Source organism: Homalodisca vitripennis, chromosome 2 (genome assembly GCF_021130785.1).
Source record: "Homalodisca vitripennis isolate AUS2020 chromosome 2, UT_GWSS_2.1, whole genome shotgun sequence".
In the NCBI taxonomy this organism is placed as follows: domain Eukaryota; kingdom Metazoa; phylum Arthropoda; class Insecta; order Hemiptera; family Cicadellidae; genus Homalodisca; species Homalodisca vitripennis.
This window is the reverse complement of record NC_060208.1, coordinates 74434285-74456140: the sequence shown is the minus strand read 5'-3', so window position 1 is coordinate 74456140 and position 21856 is coordinate 74434285. Positions and strand designations below refer to the sequence as shown.

The window sequence follows — 21856 nt, the reverse complement described above, 5'->3', positions numbered from 1 at the left end:
AACTCACGCCTTTTCCATAATTTATGTGATGAAATGGATAGTATTCACAAACAATTACTTCTGCACACGGAAGTAAGGTGGTTGTCGAGAGGAAGAGTGATATCTCGAGTTTTTGAACTTCGACATGAAATATTGATTTTTCTATCCGACACAGACTTTCAGTATCGTGACCGTTTTTCAGATGTATTATGGTTGAGCCGACTGGCTTATTTGGCAGACATATTCAGTATGTTAAATGATGTTAACAGGAAACTACAAGGCAGCTATAACACCCCATTCCAAGTTATGGACAAAATCAATAGTGTGAAACTAAAACTAAGATTTGCAGAAGGGGAAGCAAAGAAAAGCCAAGTGTCATTGTTCCCATCTCTTGAATCTTTTATTAAAGAGAACGAACTTCTCCTGAGGCAAACAATTTTGAATGACATATCAGATCATTGTAGCTCCCTCCAAGCTAGCTTCACAAAATACTTTGTACTGCGTACGACAGAGTAGGCTAATCTACCGAGACTATCAAACAACATACGAATCTTTGGATTCCATTTAGTAGTTGCACAAGGATGCAAATAATTAGGTGATTAAAATAGTCTTTTGTAAAATAATGTAAATGATCCAGAATAAAATAAACGTTTTTTTAATAAAAATTTAAAAAATTGTCTAATTAGTTCTAAAACAGATCATTATCTCATTCAGCTCTAACTTGAAAATGAAGATTCATGAAAATGGATATTTCTGTAAATAAATTATTAATCATTATGATTACGTTTCTGACAGGATAAACATTTTAATTTCTTTCGTAACTTTATGGAATTATTGTGCAGTTGAGCTGGAGTGTTATATTATTTGGGTGCTTTAAGGGTAATAAACAACATTTGAATGTATAGACAAGAAGTTAAAATTTAATAAAAAAAGTAAAGATAACTTATATCTATAACGCTGGAATAAGTTTGACTATTCGACTGAAATCCAAAGGGAAAATACGATTGTACAAAGCCGAGTTAGAAAATAAAAATATTAGCACTAATTATAAATACATTAAATGCGAATGTATAACTTTTGAAATTTGGTGTGGATGAAAGTTCAATTAATAGTTGTTATATGGTGTCTTGTATTTCTACCTAATAACACGGCATTACTGTAATACTGTGTAATACCTAGACGGGATGTTAGCAGAGAAAGGGTTAACATCACCACAACCGTCTCCATCACTGCCATCGCCGCTGCTGTCACTACTGCTGCCATTATCTGCCACTGGTGTTGAGGCTCCGGAAATCGCTGTCACGGAGCCGGCTGTCGACATTGCGGTCTCCTGTATGCCGCTTAGTCCTGATTGGCATTGGACGCTGCCTTTCAACAGCTACACGGAAGCAGTTAAATATATACCTTTGAAATAACAAATATATATATATATATAAAAAACTAAAATAAGACTGCTTCATCAAAATTACTAATTTGCAACCAAAAAATTTGATCAAATCCAATTCATGTGTGAGGATCTGAAACTAGATCTCCTAGTAATAAAGGCAGACGGTTTCAAAAGGGATAACATAGCACTGTGCAAAATTATAATTTACAATTTGGCTTCCGCGTATTGCCGACCCCACTCCAGAGGTGGAGGAGTTGCCATTTTTCACAAACATAATTTCTTGTCAGCCCCCTTTCAGACCCAGCATTCAATCGAAAAACATTTCGAAGCAGTCGGGATCAAACTTCAAACAAAATTATCAAAATTCGCCGTGAAAGGAATTTACAGGTCTTCCAGTGGAAACGAAGACACCGTCTTTTAAAAATTCTAAATATTCTGACATGTCTGAATAACCCTCGTCAGAATTTTGTTGTTTTGGGAGATTTCACAACATCGACATGTTGGACAAAACTCACCATGCAACAATTCAATCGGTCGATTTACTTATAGGTCATTTGACCTTGATTTGCTAGTCAAATCTCTGAGGAGAGTAACGGCTACAACAAAATCTATTATCGACAACATCATCACCAATCATCCAAGTGTCTCAGGTCTGTGGTGAATACAACTATATCTGACTACTTCAGCCAAGAGGCCGTCATTAGTGGGACACAACTTAAAAGGGAGCCCAAAGTTAAACAATCAGTTAGAGACATAAAGCCAGAACACGTTCACCTCAACATTTCCCTTTCTAAAGTAATATGGAATTTTCTAAATTCGTTAACTCGTAGAGCAGCATTTTTAATTGTTTACCGTCACTATAAATTTTCATGTTAACATCTGCTGCTCTACAAAAGCGATGAATCTCAAGGAAAATACAATTGGATCACACCGGAGATTTTAGTTTCTAGAGAGGAACCGAAATTTATGTTCGAAATTAATTAATAACAGTAAAGACACTTCAAATTAAAAGTTCAAAATTGTTTTGGAATTATAAGAAAATAACCTAAACTGCGTAACTATAAGATGTCTCCAAATCGATTCTCTCTTCAAAAATGTTTCAAAAACAACTTGAGGCATCATAAACAATCAAACAAAAGCACAAAAACAAACCAAACTAAAATTGGGGATAGACTTGTGGAGGAAGAGACTGAGATTGCTAGTCGGTTTAATGGGTTTTTCACATCCGTTGCTGATGGGTAAGGTCCTTGGACATCTGACCTTAAAGTACGCCCCTCGCGAAGGCAGAGCCCAGCAGCATCAATGGTGTTGGCGCCTGTTGTTGAGGATGAGCTTCAACCAGTTATTCAGTTCCCAGCCAGCAATCAAATGAGCTCAATCTGATGTACACGTGGCTCTTTAAAAATGCTGCTAGCATTTAGTGAGACCCTTAGCTCAATTAGTGAATTATTTATTTCAAACAGGAGTGTTCGCACCTCTCTTAAAATTGCAAAAGTTGTCCTAATTTTAAAGGAAGATGGCTCATCTTCCAAAATAAATACCGGCCTGTCTCAATTATGCTAGTATTAAGCAAGCTTTTTCTTATAAAATACTTAATTTTTTGACAAATATAATTAGGTCTCAGATAAACAGAGAAATCTATCTTTGGATCAGAAAGGGTAAATCGTCGACCGACGCAGTCGTTAGCTTTGTCGATATGATTCTAGAGGAGATTGAATGTCGGGACCACATAATGAGTGTGTTCCTGGACCTGTCCAAAGCATTCGACTGTGTTGACCACAGTATATTGCTCGACAAACTAGACTCCCACGGCATTCGAGGCGTGCCTTTTAAATGGCTTAGCTAATATCTCAGCCATAGATCCCAAGTTTTCCAGATATAAAATAAATCATCCAAGCCAATAGAACTTAGGTATTTAGTCCTCTAGGGGTCTATCCTGAGTCCTGTGCTTTTCCTGCTTTATGTCAATGACATAGAGTCATCACTTGTGTATGGAAGAATATTGTAGTTTGCAGATGATACGACTCTCTTTTTCAATGCAAGATCTAGCGAAATTTTGGAACAACAGACTTTTGTTGATATCACAACTGTGTTCAATACTTCAACAACCTCAACCTTAAAATAAACTCTTAAAAAACCAACGTTTTGAATTTATATTTTATTTTATAAGCACTGCGGGCAACCAATGTAGACTTGCCATCTTGATGGCTGACTCCACACTGGACGAAGTAAGCTCTTCAAAATTCCTAGGAATGTACCTCGATCGGGGGCTGACATGGAATGAGCACATTGATGTTTGCGCCAAAATCTGCTCAGGCATCTTTCTTCTGATTTCATTAGCAAAATACTGCCCAAGTCTGGTACTAGTTACGGCTTGTTATGGCTTGATATACCCCAATCTGACCTATGGAGTGATCCTTTGGGGAGCTTGCGCAAACACTCTCACAGAGAATTCAGACCACAAAAATAAAGTTATTCGAATCATTGCAAAAATCAAATTCAGAGAGTCGTTCAGTTAACCTTTCAAGAAATTGCAGCTGCTAACTGCCATATCTCAACATTATGGAAACAACTTTTTTTTTATGAATACATGTGCCTTAACCAGAAGCCAAGGCATACACACGTACGAGACGAGTGGCAGAGCAAGCTACCGAACTGGTAGACATAGAGCGGTGGTTTATGAACGCCTGCACTCACAAGCGGGTGTTCAAATCTTCAACAGACTGCCCAATTCGATCAAAGATACGTCAACGTCTTAGGCGTTGAAGCATAAAACGCCCTAAACTCCAAGACTCGTCTAAAACGCTTCTTAGAGTATCAGGTATTTTATAATGTAGGTGAGTTTTGGCCCAATTAAAAGACTGACCCCGCTGTTTGAAGTGTGTTGCATTGGCGATTAATGAAAGAAACATGGTTGTAAAGAGTTTGTGTATGAATGACAGAAATTTTGGGATATCCTTATTTAATTGACGTTTGCCATATTGTGTAATTATTGTCACAGCAATTAAACAGATTTGATCTGATTTGATCGTGTCCTAAAGTCCTTGCTCGTTACCATTGATGCGACGACCTACCGAAACACTCTCTACCGCTAAGACGGAACTGAAGACGGAACTAACACTAAGACTAAGACGGAACTACTAGTCATCGGTAACGGTGATTAGTAGCACTATGTAATCTACACTCAATCTGGATATAGCAGAAGTAAGGATTGATATCGTGTAGTAGGCTACAGTTTGTTATAATGTGTTATACAACTTTTTTTACAGACATGTCCGATAGAAGGGAACAGCCTTCCCTTTCATTCGAGTCCTTTTATATTCATTATAGTTTCAAACCCATCCAAATAGTATAGTAAGTTGAGTTAACATTTATTAACATTGATAGAGACTATATGAAGGATGATTGTATAGATAGTAAAAAGTTCTCAAAGTGTATTCTTTGGCTCGTACTGCCAAGGGCCATTACACAAGTCCTATTGACCAACTTAGCCTTGCCTCGATTACAGAAGCCCGGACACCACATATATAATCGCTACTGTCCCTACAGAAGACATCCAACCATCACTAGCCATGGCATCCTTCAGCTCTTTGGTACGTACTACGTAGTATTGATTAGAAAAGATATTTATTCACCTTTTAACATTTTGTTTTAGATATAAAATCAAAAATCATGAATAACATTTCACTTTTGCTTTCCATGTATTTTCTGCCTGTATTTTGCAAATCATAATCAAGTACAAAGTGTTCGTATAAAATAAATTATATAACTTTCTGTTCTAACGTAATGCAATAATATTAATTATTGCTAAATGTAGCCTACACAATTAATTCAATACACAGTAAGTTTAACAATCTAAAATACCAGTGTTTAAAATTTGACGTACATTTTAGTGGGGATTAAACTAATAAATTATACTATATTTCATGAACCATTAACGATTGTTGTTACATAGAATTAGATAAATGGTTTAGATATTCTTTAAATAAAAAATAAAATTCTCATTTTAATGTTTCCAGCAAAAGTCTGATATCCTAAGATTAAAATATAACTTGTATTACTACATGATTATCGTCATAATGTGAAATAAACTGAATTCCTGTAATAACTGATCTTTTCGTTAAAATTAATAATTATTCTATATTTTATGCTATGTTTCATTTTACAAGTTTATGATAAATTTGTATTTTGTAGTAATATACAGCTCCTAATAATTTATCACAATAAGATTTGCAATGAGAATGTTTGATCACAAAGATCAACATAATACTTTAATAAAAATAAATATAGTTTTATAAGTTACAGTAAAATACATTACAACAAATAAATTGAGAAGCTTGTTGAAATATACAGTATGTGTTATCGATATAGTTAGTCACTTCGCTTATTGTACACACACACAACACAACACATTAATAAATTTAAAAGACGACACAAATTATTTTGATTAAATTGATTTGATATAAGTATAACATGATATCAAAGAGAGTTGTATTAGCTGAAAATGATGAATTAGTCCCAAAAATGCTTTACAACTCGTACTGGAGAATCACTGACTCAGTGGATTAACAACTTAAATTTTATTCTACTCGTCCAAAGCTTAATCACTGCTAAATGAAGCTTAATAAATTTTAAGTGGTTTATTTCAAACATTTACTCCTTTTCAAGCACGCATACCTAATAAATATATTCAGCACTAGATTGAGTGCCTGATGGAGACGGTAGACTACACTTTTTAAACCGAAGCTTGAATCTTTAACTATAAGGTCCAAATAAAATACTTGAATTAATTTAGTTTTCAATTAGTATTTTACGTATTTCTTTTTCAGACGTCTCTTCTGATCTTGCTTTTGGCAACTTCTTCCGCACTGTCAGCCGCCGTGCTCCCAGTGGCTGCTCCTTACGCCGTCGCTCCCTTCGCCTCCAGCTACAACGCTCACACTGTCAACCATAACATCGCTACTCCAGTCGCCGCTGCTCCCTATGTAGCCGCTCCAGTTGCCGCTCCCTTGGCCGCTGCTCCCTATGTAGCCGCTCCAGTGGCTGCTGCTCCTTACGTAGCTGCTCCCTTATCAGCAGCTCCCTACGTAGCTTCTCCATACGTCAGTGCTCCTTACGTATTCACCGGAGGCAACCCTTACCTTCTGAAATAAATCTATATTTGCTCAGATGTATTCCAGATCTCATGTGCCAATAAAAATATATTGATGTGAATATGCGAGTAATTGTATTATTTATAATTGTAATGAACAAATTTTTCATTTATGAACATACTAGCACTTACAGGTGGCTTTACTCTCTCGAGGTGAGAGGCAATTTCTCTCAAGGTTCCCTTTATTTGGTTGATCAGCACCACCAATTTCAGAAAAACTTGCACTACTGTAAACTAATGTGTGCAAACCCCAAAACCGAAATACATAGCATTCTTAATGAAAACATTTATGATGCAATACGACGACGCAATGATATGTTTGGAAGAAAAGTAGATATATTCTACTATATCAGGTATATATTTTTCGTTGTTTATGGTTAAGTGGAAACAAAATAGTAATTAACGAATGGATAGCATAAAAAACACACTATGAAGTGTATTGAGCCGTCAGTTTATTTGATTTTTATTTTATACAATTTAACAAGCTATATGATTTAAAATTTTTGAAACAAGATTTTTAACGACTTTTTGATACTGATTTTTACAAAGTGTTTTGATTTTGTGACAAAATTACAATTAGTTGGGATAGTCAATATTATATTTAACATGAAAACATGTCTATTATATTTTAAAGCTTTCATTGCTATTATAAATCATGTATTTTTGTATTTGGATGTAAAAAGTAGTTTGGTCGTTACAGAAAAAAAAAAACATTTACACGTTTTAGGCACCATTTTGAAACGAAGAATGATAGTTGCATTATATTTGTTTAAATATACTTTGTACTGGAAGACCTATAAAAAGATGTAAAACTTGAACTACGTTTTCAATGTAAATTATTGATAACTAAATATAGGACCCTCGGTTTTTGGAACAACCTGTACTTAAAATTTATGAAAATATTTGTAAAAGCTTTAAAATAGCTTTAAAATGTTCACGTATTTTTCAGTAAGCTATAAACAGCGTCTCTTATGAGACTTTTACTGTGAGAAAATTATAATTTCTCGAGTTCAAGCTTTCAAAGAAGGAAGACCCGCACTATTTACAATGTTAAAAGCATTTGAATTAATTAAAAAACAAAGTTTTATTGAACACTTTTCAAATAAAATGTGGTTTCTTTTGTTGTATGTTTGGGAAACTAAATAACAAATAATTTTCCAGTTTTGTGTTACTTATTATGATCATCCTGAACTTCCTTCAAAGTTTTTAATATTGACGATTTCTCTAGCATGTACAGGCTATATTTTTACAATGATAATTTAATAACTACTTTAGAATACCATTATTTTTATATTCAGAAATCTAACCTATTAATACTTTTTCCTTTGTGGAATATTACACTATATCTGATCACATCTGTATTTATTTTGAATTAAATCTCTTTAGAATAAATTTAGAAGTATTTTAGAAAAAAGAATAAAAAACTTATTGTCTACGTATCTGTTTACCGTGAAACAATAAATGTGACAACATAACATATCAGAAAAAGCTTTGATCTGTTTTAAGTGTTTCTTGTAATTTTGATATCTTTTAACTGAAATTTTAAAACGAATATAGAAACTAATAAGTATTTAGTAGATAAACAAACATACTTTGGGAAATATTAAAAAATGTTGCATAATTATCTTAATTTAATATTTAAATGAGCCTTTGATACTTAAAACATGTATATAAAGATGGTAAGCAGTTAGTAAATGAAAGATATTTGAATGCAGAGAAGTATAACTGAATTGTGTCTCAAAACATTTGACATGCATATGAAACAGAGGTCTTCAGCGCTATTAAATGATAAACAATTAAACCTTCAATCAGGATTGTGTGGAGTTTGCGTAAAATACTCTCAAAATTAATTAAAATTTCATTCCATCATAAAATTTTTATACAATTTTATACAATTTTTAAAGCGGCGATAGTTACTATATAATCTAAATGAAACGTATTTAAATCCGTTTTATAATCCCCCTTATGACAGTTTAAACGGTATTAATAAGTTATAATATGAATAGTTTAGCTTTCTTAAAATTTCTAGTTTGGTTATTAGAAGTTTATATGATAGCTGGACACTTTGTCATGTTTTGGAAGCGTTATTTTAGTAATATGTAATAAACATTGTTTGCATTCAATATAACAGGTATTTTCGCTTTCAGAACGATCGGATGGTTAGTAAATACAAAAAAATATACTTATACATTTCAAGTTTTACTTTAGCTTTATGATGTTGAATGGTACAGATGTAAAATTTGGAAACAAGAGTTTAAAATTAGGCCTATGGGGAAAATTTGAGAAAATATGTCAAATTGAGGGAGGTCACAAAGTTGTTAAGTATTATATATTTAAATTTTTTTTATTTGAAGATGTATAATTAAGGACCTGGGTTACAGTTTACATAAAAACCCGAAAATAGGGAAAAATGTTCGACTTTTATGAAATATTATACTACAAACTTTAAACCTCCACTTATCATATATTATTTCTTACAAATACAGTTCGAGAAACACACTAATATATCATATAAATTAAATTTTACTAAAAGTAATAACTTAACTAAAAACATTTTTTTTTTACTCATAATAGATTGATGCAAGAAAATTGTGTATACAATACACACACATTTTTCAGTTCAATTATCATTGAAAATTGAACTCTTAAATTACTGCCTGTGTGACGTAACCTGTGTTCTGGACCCTCAGCGAATTGTGACTGATACCGTCATAACGCAAAACACAAGTTTCTCGTCTATGAGTTTAGATTATATGAAAACCACGTCACTAATATACCTAATAAACTACATTGAAATATTATTTTGGTAGTGATGTTTTACATTCATAATGTAATTTAATTGTCATATTACTATACAAAACTAACTTTTTTGTTACCAACCATAAACTTCCAACTTCTCTGTTATATGTTTTTATCAAATGCAATCAACACGTTATTAATTTAGCACATTTAATGTGGTAATCTGTACAATACTGTACCTTCGTAGCTATAGTAAATTCAGCGTAACTCTTTTATTGTGTCTCTAAGCTCTGTCTGGCTAAATAGTGTCATAATAAATGTAATACATATCATCGAGAGAGTTAGGTACTTTTAGATACGATCCCAAAGTATGCAGGAGTAACCGAGTTTGAAGATACTTAGTGACATATGCATTTAACAGAATGTGAATAGAGATGCAAAATAGACAACTTAATAGCGCTTAATGCAGTCAGCACGTTAATAGTCATGTTCATTGTGATAATATTGTACCTTAATATCTATACTAATTTGGCCGAGTCAAAGTCAGAGGCATACTAGAGGCTGGATCTTGGCAGATGGAGATGTCCTAGAGGCTCCCAGAGACCAGACGTGTCAGAGATCGGAGCCTGCTCGAAGCGGGATCTGCCAGAGATCAGGAGCTCCTGGAGGCTGACAGCTGCCGCAGCCTGAGAAGTCCTAAATTCAAGGGCCTGGGAGACGCTGGAAGCCCTCAGGAGACGAGAACTTAGAGTGTTTCAGAGTTTGATTACCGTATATTCTTGTAGCTTTTATGGAACCAGGTCGTCCAGTGATGAGTTTCTATATACCAAGCTTACGAACTGCAACGGGAATCTGCCTACATCTAGTTGTTCCGAGGGGCCTTGTTTCCTAAATCGAGGGTAATTATTCCGCAGAATATTTCTTATTACCAGCATTTACCCGTTAAACAAATAATGTAATATCACAATTGAATATGTATTATTAATAAACCATTTCCAATTGTAAGTAGAATTTTCCAGTGATTAGGGAAAATGTCGATCGATTTTTGATACCAAAAATTGTTACTTACAATAGCTTAGGAAATATCATTACGCTACATCTTTATATCCATTTTACAGTTTAGCTTGTGTTAAGGTACTAGATTACTAGATGGTAGACAGACCACATTTATTCCCAATTTGATATACCATAATTAATTGTATTTATTGGCTGAGCTTTAGCGAAACCTGTCACTCGTGGGACTAGAAAATTCAATTTGCGTCTGTAAGTCTGTTTATTTGTCTGTCCGGGCGATATGTAGAAAACAAAGTGACTTATATACTTGAAGTTGAGGACGATGCTTCACTTCTATATGAAGATCACTGAGTTCGATGATAGTGCATATCACTCCATGGGATTTGGCTGAGCGATAGCGAATATTTTTACATTGATCTTATGGATAACTATGAGGGTAACATAAAACAGCAGAGTAAATTTTTAAACACACTCATAAGAGATATTAACATGTGACGTATTAACATATATCCCAACTATATCAACACATTAATTTCGTTGGATGGTGACTGTGTGTAGGCTTTTGTTATTTAAACGCTGATATGAAACTCATTTTAATAAATAAAAATTTAAACGGGATATTCATACAAAAATATTTCATGAAGAATTTTTATGTAGACTTTAAATTTGCATGGAACTTGATCTAAAAAAAATGAGTTACATAATGCGCCATTTTCGTGTCAAATTGTTTTATATTATTTGTCCGTCTATTTGTCTATCTGTCTAAAAGACCTCTGTGAAAGAAATTTTGCACGAAACCTCAAAGAAGTCTGTTACGTACTTTTACCTTTTTATATATGAAGAAAACTGAGTTCGATGGTGGTGCATGGCATTACATGAGATGTGAACGAACGTTAATGAATATCTGTACATTGTTCTTATGGTTAATCATAATGGAAACTGGAAAATAGCTGAATAAATAAATGTTTGAGCAAACTGTTTAAATCATATAAGATTTTGAACACTGTGACTGGAACTGTTATTGGATACTGTTATAAAACAAATAACAAATTTACTGAAAAAAATGTGATTGTATCATGCGGCAAGATATCTCAAAAACATTTCATCTTACACTTCATTTCTACAAAGACAATTAATATGAGTTCTAATATGGTGCAATATCAACCATTGAATTTGTTTGACCGTAACTTGTGTGTCAATTTCTTCAATTCAATTGAAAACATTCAATGAAATGTCATGGACAATTTAAAGTTTATGGATGCATTCATTCTCGAGATATCCTCCCACTTGATAGTCAAGTATCTGATCATTAAGTTAGGTTTCATAGTAATGTTCAAATTACTTTTTATCAAATTCAATTCAGTCTTATAACCGACTTTTAACATTGACTGTCCATTCGATTGACATGTTCAAATAATATATAATTTTATATAGAGTGCTTAAAAATTTGTTTATTCTCCTGATTACAGCTTCCCATCATCGTTATCTATGAGACCAATGTAATATATTCGCTAACGATAAGCCAATTGTTTTATAATTTATATAACTGTATGTCAGACTTAATAAACGCACATACATATTTTATTTATAAACGTGTCCTATAATTTATAATAAATCGCAGGAAAATCGACTTTGGAAATCCAAATACCTTTGAATGTATTCACAACGAAAACTACTACCAAATTAACGATGTTGCTCATCAATAAATGCCCAATTAGAGTAAGTAATAAACAGCAAATTATTGCCTTTGAGTATTATTGAAGAAGCCGACAGACTCTGTTTGTTGTCTTCAATTAATTTTACAACATCATAAAAAGGCTATAACGTTAACTTCAAGGAAAACTGTTTTCCTGTCCTTGGTTCTTCAGATTTTAAAGGGTCTTCATTAGATTTAATTCACAAAATTTACAGAATACAGAAAGGTTTTAAACAAAACTATAGTAAGATTGAAACTGTTTATTAGTAAGTTATTCTAATTGTTGGTTTTTATTTTCCTTGAACGGCTGCAGGGACGACAGCTGGAACTGCAGCGGCAGCGGCGTATTTTACAGGGGCGGCGACTACAGGGGCAGCAGCCGCGTAGGGGGCAGCGACTACAGGGGCGGCAGCCGCGTAGGGGGCAGCGACTACGGGGGCGGCAGCCGCGTAGGGGGCAGCGACCACAGGGGCGGCAGCGTAAGGAGCTGCGACGTACGGAGCGGCATATGGAGAAGCAACATACGGGGATGCGGGGTTAGCGTATGCTGCTACATAGGGAGCTGCGGCATACGGGGCGGCAACGTAGGGAGATACGAGGCTGCGGCTGTATGCATTGACACTGGTTGCGTAAGGCGGGATGTTGTACGGGGCAGAGTTGACATAGGCAGCGGGGGCGGCAACGACTGCGGAAGCAGCAGAGTGGCCGACCAAAGCGGCGAGGAGTGCAGTGAGAACAACCTGAAAACATGATGCGATCTTAGTTCAGTGGATCTCAATCTTGATATGCTAATAAAGTTTTAATATGATTTTACACAAAATGCCGTAAGAACCTCAGTAAGAATTTAGTAACTGATTTAAGTGTTCCCCTTACGTGTCCTTAGAGTATACCCCGAATTAGTATTATTAGAATAACTTTTTAAAATTCAGCATGAAATGAAATCATGATTAATGTTACTTCAGTAGAGGTATAAACTCTGAATGGGTCAATTTAATCATCTTAGGTAGGGCTTTGATCAAGCAATTCGTTTGCCATGATATTTAAACGGTTTCATCCCTGTTTGTGTCAAAGGCAAATTAATTATATTTTCTGAGCTTAATCTGTCAGAACGTCTAGAGACTACTCCGGAAATCGAATCCATGACCTTTTGACTAGACAGCCTCAGTTAGACTAGGATGGAAGTATATTTCCTCACTACTCTGCCTGTATGTCAGTTTAAATGTACTGAAATAGAAACACAACACCAAGTGCCACTGCAATATAATTATTACACAAAATCCAGTTTTTACAACATTTATATAGTAGACATATCTCATCTAGTTTATGAATTATACTTATGAACTTCAATTGTATTAGTTGTATTATATTGTATTAGAGTCCTTTTAACGAATGACTGAGTTACAATTAAATATAATGCAAAATATGTAATGAAATGTAAGGATGACTTCAGGGGTTACTATTAACTTATCTTAATTTAAAAATGATAATCGTAATGGTTCAAGGATCCATATAAATTTGTTTAACTAGTCTTGGTGTACTTATAAGGGTTCATATTTAACATCATTAACTCGTTCACTCGTTAACCAGAACTCACAGTAATACACTGTTATACAATAGGAACAACACGATTATGCAAAATACGGTTATCCGAAATTTATTTCGTAATCCGATAGGCAATAAATCCATTTTAAAATACAAAGTGACTAAATTAAAACTTCTTTGAAACTATTATATAGATAACTACAAAATGGGAATCATACTGTCTGACCATAAAATTTCTTTTGTGAGCATTAGGGCAGTGAACAAGTGGCTACTGCTACAAACCAGACTGTGCCGCGAATATTGAATTGAAGTCCTAATTATCGCTGAGTGGACTACAGATTTCAGGAGTCAATCTGTACCACTGCCAAATATCAGATACTCCACTAAACGGTAGATGATTGGATCTCAACTCAATACTCACATTTAACCTACCCCTCGCATTACAACTACGGTATGTAAAGACTGTGGTGGTGTTCCTAAATTCTCTATTCACAAAAATGGTTAAACTTAAAGTTTTGTGAATGTAATATGTAGCATTCAATATTATTTTTTTAATGGCGGCAGATCATAATATTTTTATTTTGCAGTTTTGGGGATCTACCAATTTTGTGAGCGTTTGAAAAGAAATGTCTACCAGATAAAGGAAGAACTCTGAAATGAGAATAACATTTTTCGAAAGAATAAAAATATTTTTAACACGTAAATTCCTTTATCACGGATAAAGTAATAGCATTAGTTTTTAAATTTGTTGAAGACTTGTGACTTTATTCCTGTAACTAACAAAGTTTTATAGTTATAACTTGATAATCGTACAACTGATGTTTGAATACTTTGAAATGAACAATTCCAAAAATAATATTATGTTTTAATTCGCAGAACTATTCAGGAAAAAATATTTATAATTATACTATAGTTTATATTTAATTATATTGAAAAATGGCTATTCTTTCATTTGGCAAATTAAAAAGAAGCAGTATCTAAGCTTCAAATTTAAGATATTAAATTTATAATAACCATATATAGATAAATAAATAGTATATGTATATACACTTTATTTGGTGAGTGCTAAAGTAGTAAATTTAAGAAAACTACATTAATTATTTTAATCAGGCAAAGGTTCTTCATGTATGCATGATTTGCCTACATTTAAACTATTAACGGATAAAGTAACCCATTTACAAATAACTTAGAATCCATTTTCACATAAATTTAGAAACAAATTTAGTTGTAAAATTTATTAAGTTTAACACTTTGAAACCGTTCTACAGAAAGAATATACTTAAACTATTATTACGTAAATATTGAAAATTTTGTTTTGGAAATAGCAGATTTAGCAAAATATATTTTCATGTGATACTTACTACGGTTGAAGTCATGTTGGTGTTGTACTGCTAGGAGTATGTTCGCAATAGGCGCAGTGCGGACTTTATACCATAGATAGGGTGTGCGGTGCCAAAACAACCGTTGGGAGACGCTAACGTGCAGGGGACGCAACACCTCTCTTACTTGGTATGCGAAGTTTGATGTGTTTCCTTACCTCCTTTCGTCACCACGCACACAAGAGCGCGCGCGCGCCCACACACACGCGCGCACACACATACACACACACACACACACACACACACAATTATTTACGTAGTAGTATAGATAGCCGACTTAACCCATACTACAATTCAGATAATGCGCAGACTGCACTCAAAATTCTGTAAAAACAAAAATTGCTTATCGTGCTTAGTACACTGGATTTATACCATTACTACTTTTCAGATAACAAGAGGATTCCCTGAAAATATGAGGCATTTATTTAATAGGTTGAATTTATGGCTTGGAACAAAAGGTCAAAAGAGAATAAACTCTGGCATGTTATGTTGGATAAATGAAAGATCTAATTATCTACTTTATTGTTACCAGAACAGTATCAGTTCCGTTTGAAGAAAGTGCACTCAAGACTATAAACAGTGTACCATTGCAACCTTTCAAACGATATACGGAAATGGCGTGACAACTACACCTTTGGTGCTGAGGCATTTTTAATAGAACTTGGCAAGATTTTATATAATATTACATGGCGTTGAGAAGTCAAATGTCCATAAACCATCGTTCTGTACATACCCGTCTGGTAGTTATTGCAGTGTTGTTCCATACTATTATTTGTCACGGCACCTGGTTGAGGTGCATTTTGATAAAGGAAATAAGGTTGTCTAAATATAAAGGACCAACCTGGAAACTTTTTGACTGCCTATTTAAGAAAACTGTATTCAAATAACGCTGAAATTAATTGAATTTTGTGAAAATTGTTGTGTTTGTAGCTTGAAAATTCTCATAATATTGTTATTTTTCTAGGCTCCCACAATACGATTCCATATAATAGATAAATGTGGGTTAAGGACCTCAAAACAAAACGTCTGAGAACAATTTGGCAAAACGTGATCGTAACTATTTCATATAGAATTTCGATCAAGGAAATGTACTAAATTCGTTTTTGATCGTATATGTAGATTGAAACTGTTGACTGATTTTAATGTTAAATAATTTTTTTAAGATCAACACATACCTTCAGTGCTAAATCTTGTTTTGAGCTTCCTTTATTATAGAGTCAAGCTTAATATAACGATTGAGTATTGATCCTTTAAAAACTCTGCAGCACAGCGCAGTAGCTTTTGATATTTTTGACTTGATGTGTTTGGCTTATAAAAGCGGCAATACTTATTTGCCATCAATTCTTATTAGTTAAGCAATAAAATTCTATTTGTGTGGTCAACGCAGTCAAATGCTTTAGAATAGTCAATAAACTTAATGTGATGTTATATCCATAGAGACGAATAGCCCAATCCTTAGAATTCATTCAAACTTTAAATAAACATTCATGTTGGCAACAAAAGATAAGAAACCTAATGTGTTTATCTTGTATTTCAGATAACAAATTATATAGCTAATAAAATAGTCATACGTTATCGAGAATTGATAAGAGTACAAGTGAAACATACGATTCACATTATAACGGAGTAACTCGGTGATTTCAAAGTTGACAGTTATTATTAAAGCATTTAATAATGAGTGTTTATCAAAGCGAGGAGTTTTGTGCAAATCCATCGTCGCTCTGTGATATTTATGGGGACGAAGAGGCCGACAACTTCTATGAGAACGTCAAGCGAGCCGAAGCCTCACTGCAGCATTACGATGACATAATAGAAACAAAATCGAAAAAAAGTGATTCAATGTGTTCAAAACACCTCGGTGAAAAGAAAAGTTCAATTTTTTTCAAGAACCCTTTTGCGAAACTCTTAAAGAGAAGTCTCCATGAGTACACTTTGTATACTTGGCTGGCAAAGACACCTTCTTGGATCAAACTAATTGGTATTGCCTTAACAGCAATGGCTGTCACATCATCATTCTTTAGTATCAAGAAAGCGAGTTGTTCCCCAACCACCTCGAACCAAGATCCTTTTATATTCTTTACTTCATCTAGATGGTTCGTGGAGATACAATCGACGATGCCTCGTACCTGTGTTCAGTGGGGTTTCTACCAAACGATTAGGATACAACCACTCCTCCTTCAAGAGAGAGGGTGCGATGGCAAGTCTGACTGTTTAGAACTCATTGCGTACTACACAAACATTGCGAGTCGATCTTTCAGATATGCTTTCTTCATAGATAAGTCGGGCAATATATATGAGGGATTAAACTTCTGGTGTCAATTCGTAACGGCAGAAATGTGGGTGGCGGTCTTGGCCGAGAACTTCCACTCGAACTCTTCAGTTGCTAGAGCCCTGCTGAACAACTTCCGTAGCGTTTTAGACTATGGACGACAGAGTAGGCTGATCTACCCGGACTATGAAATAACATACGAAACTATGGCTTCTGTTTAGTAGTTGGAGAAGAAGGAAAACAATTAGGTGATTGTAATGATATTTTTGAAATATAAGGTAAATTACTTCGATTAAAATCAATATGTAATAAAAAAAACTAATGTTAAAAATGCATTAGCTTATATATTATTAGTTATAAAATAGATTATATATATTATATATATCTTTATATATATATATATAAAGAACTAAAAAGTATAAAGTATACATTCATAAAATTCATGGTATACAATAAGCATTTATTATTTTCCAAAATGAGGATCAATGGAAATGAATGCTTCTGTGAATACATTTTTGAATCATTATAATTAAGTTTATGGCGGTATATAAAGATTTGTCCCTCAGAAACTAGGTGGATTTGAATGTGCAGTTATGGAAATGTCTCAAATTGATCTTTACTTGGATGCTCAAAGGTACTAGACAACATTTGAATATACAGGCAAGAAGTTACAGGTTGGTAATAAAAAATATTCCAGAATCCCAAAACTTTATTTTACGGTAACAAAGGTAACTGTAATACTTATATGCTAAAAGAAGAAGTCACTATTTGACTGAAATTCTAAAGAAAATAAGATTGCACCAAGCCCGAGTTAGAGTAAATAGAAAAAAATCCTTAAGTTCATCATTAATGATTAATACAATAAACGTGAATGTGTAATTATTGTAAGCTGGTATGTATGAAAGTTCATTAAATAGGTTTATAATATAATTAATATAATGATCCTTGCCAATTACAATTTAATGAAACCGGTGTTTAACTCGTAATATAGACCATAGGTGATAAGGAAGAGATCACAGAAATGATCATAGAAGTTGCACAAAAATGTTAACTTTACTTAAGAATTCAATAAAAATAATATAGTTACAAGATCGTCTTATTTTATAAGCGGTAGAAGTAGAAGGTTTGAAAGGGTCCAAAATTTATAAAACAATTTGCACTCATTTTCAATGCATGACAGAGAGTGATCGAAGGGAACTATAAAACCTTGTTGGTAGCGCTGCAGTGAGTTACCTTTGTAACCAACAAACGGAATTCAGCCAAAGTAGGCATTAAAACCCCGTGTTATATCTTGTTCTCATATAGTATGGGGTCACACTGTAACACTATGAAATACACAACCAGGTGGCATTTTGCCACCAAAGTAAAAAGAGTTACAATTGTTCTATATGGTGTTATATGTGATTCTGTCTAATACCTCGGAATTACTGTAATACTGTGTAATACTCAAACAGGATGTTATCACAGAAAGGTAACATGGTGTAATACAGCTGGTTATATAGAGTAATATATCCTTTTCTGTTACCACGACCTACCGAAACATTGTTATCTACCGCCGCCGGATGGAACTGAACTACTTTGATATGTGTATTGAATAATCTAGAATCAGACACGATATAATCAAAGTAAGGATTAAAACGTTTTTACTCGAAGGGAATTTTTGTATCACCCTTCCCTTTCAATAGAGTCCTTTTACATTCAATATAAATTAAAAACCGTCTTAACAGTATAGACAGTTGGGTTAATATTTATTAACATTGATAGAGACTATACGTAGGATGATACCGATAGCAAAAAGCTCTCAAAGTGTATTGTTTGGCTCGTACTACCAAGGGCCATGACACAAGCCCTATTGACCAACTCAGCCGTGCCTCGACTACCGAACCCCGGGCCGCCCTGGTATATAATCGCTACTGTACCCACAGAAGACATCAACCATCACTAGCCATGGCATCCTTCAGCTCTTTGGTACGTACTTTGTGGTATTAATTAGAAAAAATATTCAACTATTAACATGCTGTTACACTAATAAAAACAAAAAAATCAATAATTTATAACATTAAGTTTTAATTTTTTACGTAATTTATAAAGAAATATACTTTCTTTGCTACCCATTTTTTAAAGTACAAAGTGTTCTTATAAAACAATGTTCGTAATTTCCTTTTGTATCACAATGCAATAATATTATATAGTATTAAATGAAAACAAGTTGTTCAATTAAAAGCAGTAGTTGAGCATTTTATTAATCTTAATTACGAGTTTATAAAATTTGGAGTATATTTGAGTGGAAATTAAACTCATAACGGTTAGTATAGTTTATGAACAATAAGCGTTGTGAATCGATTATAGCTATTCGGGAGAGAACTTTTTGATGTTATTCATAAGTCCTACCAATAACGATTGCTTCATAGAATCAGACAAATAAGTTAGACCTTAATTAAATTTTAATGAAATATTTTCATTTTAAAGTTTCCAGCAACATTCTGATGTATGTAATGTTAAAATTTAACTAGTATTTCTACATGTTTATTGACACAATGTGAAGCTGACTTTCATTCAATCTCCTCGTAAAAATACAAAATTATTCCCTTTTTAAGGTATTTTAAAATCTTGTAATTGATAACAGTCAAATTTTAACAACTAATTTTTAGTTGGTTGTAAAATGTACTATAATAATTAATCAGTATTATTACAATACAATAATTGTGTGTAATTTTCTGAAAATATCTCTAAAGTGCTACTTCCTTAAGTCCTTTTTGCTTGTTTTCCGCCATCCTTTATAATACATAATGGATAAAAGTTAAACTTAGTCAATGTTCAACCTGTGGTATTGGTTTACAAACAGGTTGCTTCTTCCAGTACTCCATTTAAAATTATAAGACCTTTATTGTATGCTATGTTTTATTTTATTAGTTTGTGCTAAAGATGTATTTTGTAGTGATATACAACTCCTAATGTTTTATCATAGGAAGGTTTCCATTGAATACGGTTGTGCATAAAGATCGAACCAGTAATTTAATAAAATAAATACAGTTTTATCTTAGGTAACAAAATGTTTAAAGGTTACAGTAAAAAAATCCATCTAAAGTTTTAAGGAATTTGTGAACAAGATGTTTTTTATCGATATAGTTTATCTGTTTACGTAGCTTATTGTAGTTAAAATTGCACTACACAAAACACATACCTAGTCTACCAAACTTAAAAGAAGACGCAATTTTGTTGTATAAATGCGCATTTATAAGCAGCTCTAGTTTTAATTATTTTTAGAAAATTGATATGATTAAAGGATAATTTGGTATCGAAGAGAGCAGTATTAGCTTAAAATAATGAATTATTGCCAAAAATGCTTTACATCTAGTAGTGGAGTATCACTGACTCAATCGATTAACAACTTAGATTTTATTCCACACGTCCAACGCTTAATCACTGTTTGAAAATTTGTTTGGTGTAAATGACAGCACGTCACTGATTAAAGACGAACTATTTTAAGTGTTTTATTTTAAACGTGTTCTTTTTTCATGAATTTATATCTAATAAATATATTCACCATTAAATAGAATGTCTGATGGAGAAGATCTTAGTCTTTTATTTCTAGCAACCGCAGCTTGAAACTTGAACTTCCTTTTACAAACAATAAGGTTAGAATAAAATACTTGAATTAAACTATTCAATTGGTCTTCTAATTCTTTTTCAGACATCTCTCCTGATCTTGCTTTTGGCAACTTCTTCCACACTGTCAGCCGCCGTGCTCCCAGTGGCTGCTCCTTACGCCGTCGCTCCCTTCGCCTCCAGCTACAACGCTCACACTGTCAACCATAACATCGCTACTCCAGTCGCCGCTGCTCCCTATGTAGCCGCTCCAGTTGCCGCTCCCTTGGCCGCTGCTCCCTACGTAGCCGCTCCAGTGGCTGCTGCTCCTTACGTAGCTGCTCCCTTATCAGCAGCTCCCTATGTAGCTTCTCCATACGTCAGTGCTCCTTACGTATTCACCGGAGGCAACCCTTACCTTCTGAAATAAATCTATATTTGCTCAGATGTATTCCAGATCTCATGTGCCAATAAAAATATATTGATGTGAATATGCGAGTAATTGTATTATTTATAATTGTAATGAACAAATTTTTCATTTATGAGTATACTAGCACTTACAGGTGGCTTTACTGTCTCAAGGTGAGAGGCAATTTCTCTCAAGGTTCCCTTTATTTGGCTGATCAGAACCACAAATCTCAGAAAAACTTGCTCTACTGTAGACTAATGTGTGCAAGCCCTAAACACCGAAATACGTAGAATTCTACGAAATACGATGAAGCTATGATATGTTTGAAAGAAAAGTAGATATTACGTAAATTAGTTATACACTTTTCGATGTTAGTGGTTAAATGGAAACAAAATAGTAGTTAACGAATAGATACCATTACCAACACATTTTCCATCGGCTGTACAGTAGAATATTTGTACGTCTGGAAAAATACTAGACATTAGGAATAAAAAGATACATCTTATAAAACACATGGTCATCTATATTTTAAAATTAGCTGTTTAAACATTACTGCTATTTATTAAATATAAAATACGTTCTAAAATAAATAAATTCTTTTAAGTTGAACTAATTTTCAGAATGAATGATTATGTGGAATTGATGCATATACATTTCTCTCAGAATTTCGGTGAACATTACCAAACCATGATTATTTACTCT

General features: G+C 33.6%; 3 protein-coding genes across 3 annotated transcripts; 2 read left to right on the top strand and 1 right to left on the bottom strand.

Moving 5' to 3' along the window:
* The first annotated feature begins 1163 nt into the window (after positions 1 to 1163).
* Positions 1164 to 6583, top strand: LOC124355679 (calphotin-like). The gene is made up of 2 exons (XM_046806841.1): positions 1164 to 1304; positions 6196 to 6583. Exons 1-2 carry the CDS (start codon positions 1164 to 1166, stop codon positions 6517 to 6519), a joined length of 465 nt encoding a protein of 154 aa, XP_046662797.1. The 3' UTR covers positions 6520 to 6583.
* A 5629-nt stretch (positions 6584 to 12212) lies between these two features.
* Positions 12213 to 15004, bottom strand: LOC124356279 (nematocyst expressed protein 3-like). Its single transcript, XM_046807464.1, has 2 exons — positions 14871 to 15004; positions 12213 to 12707 (listed from the first exon to the last, which is right to left on the bottom strand). Exons 1-2 carry the CDS (start codon positions 14883 to 14885, stop codon positions 12258 to 12260), a joined length of 465 nt encoding a protein of 154 aa, XP_046663420.1. The 5' UTR covers positions 14886 to 15004; the 3' UTR covers positions 12213 to 12257.
* Positions 15005 to 19104: 4100 nt separating this feature from the next.
* Positions 19105 to 21239, top strand: LOC124355678 (proline-rich protein 27-like). The gene is made up of 2 exons (XM_046806840.1): positions 19105 to 19125; positions 20852 to 21239. Exons 1-2 carry the CDS (start codon positions 19105 to 19107, stop codon positions 21173 to 21175), a joined length of 345 nt encoding a protein of 114 aa, XP_046662796.1. The 3' UTR covers positions 21176 to 21239.
* The last annotated feature ends 617 nt before the right edge of the window (positions 21240 to 21856 follow it).

Bases quoted from the DNA above. Each gene is read 5' to 3' on its own strand.
- LOC124355679 (XM_046806841.1), top strand. From the start codon at position 1,164: ATGTTAGCAGAGAAAGGGTTAACATCACCACAACCGTCTCCATCACTG. The intron at 1,305-6,195 runs GTCTCCTGTATG...TTTCTTTTTCAG, and splicing joins AGCCGGCTGTCGACATTGCG to ACGTCTCTTCTGATCTTGCT.
- LOC124355678 (XM_046806840.1), top strand. From the start codon at position 19,105: ATGGCATCCTTCAGCTCTTTG. The intron at 19,126-20,851 runs GTACGTACTTTG...ATTCTTTTTCAG, and splicing joins TGGCATCCTTCAGCTCTTTG to ACATCTCTCCTGATCTTGCT.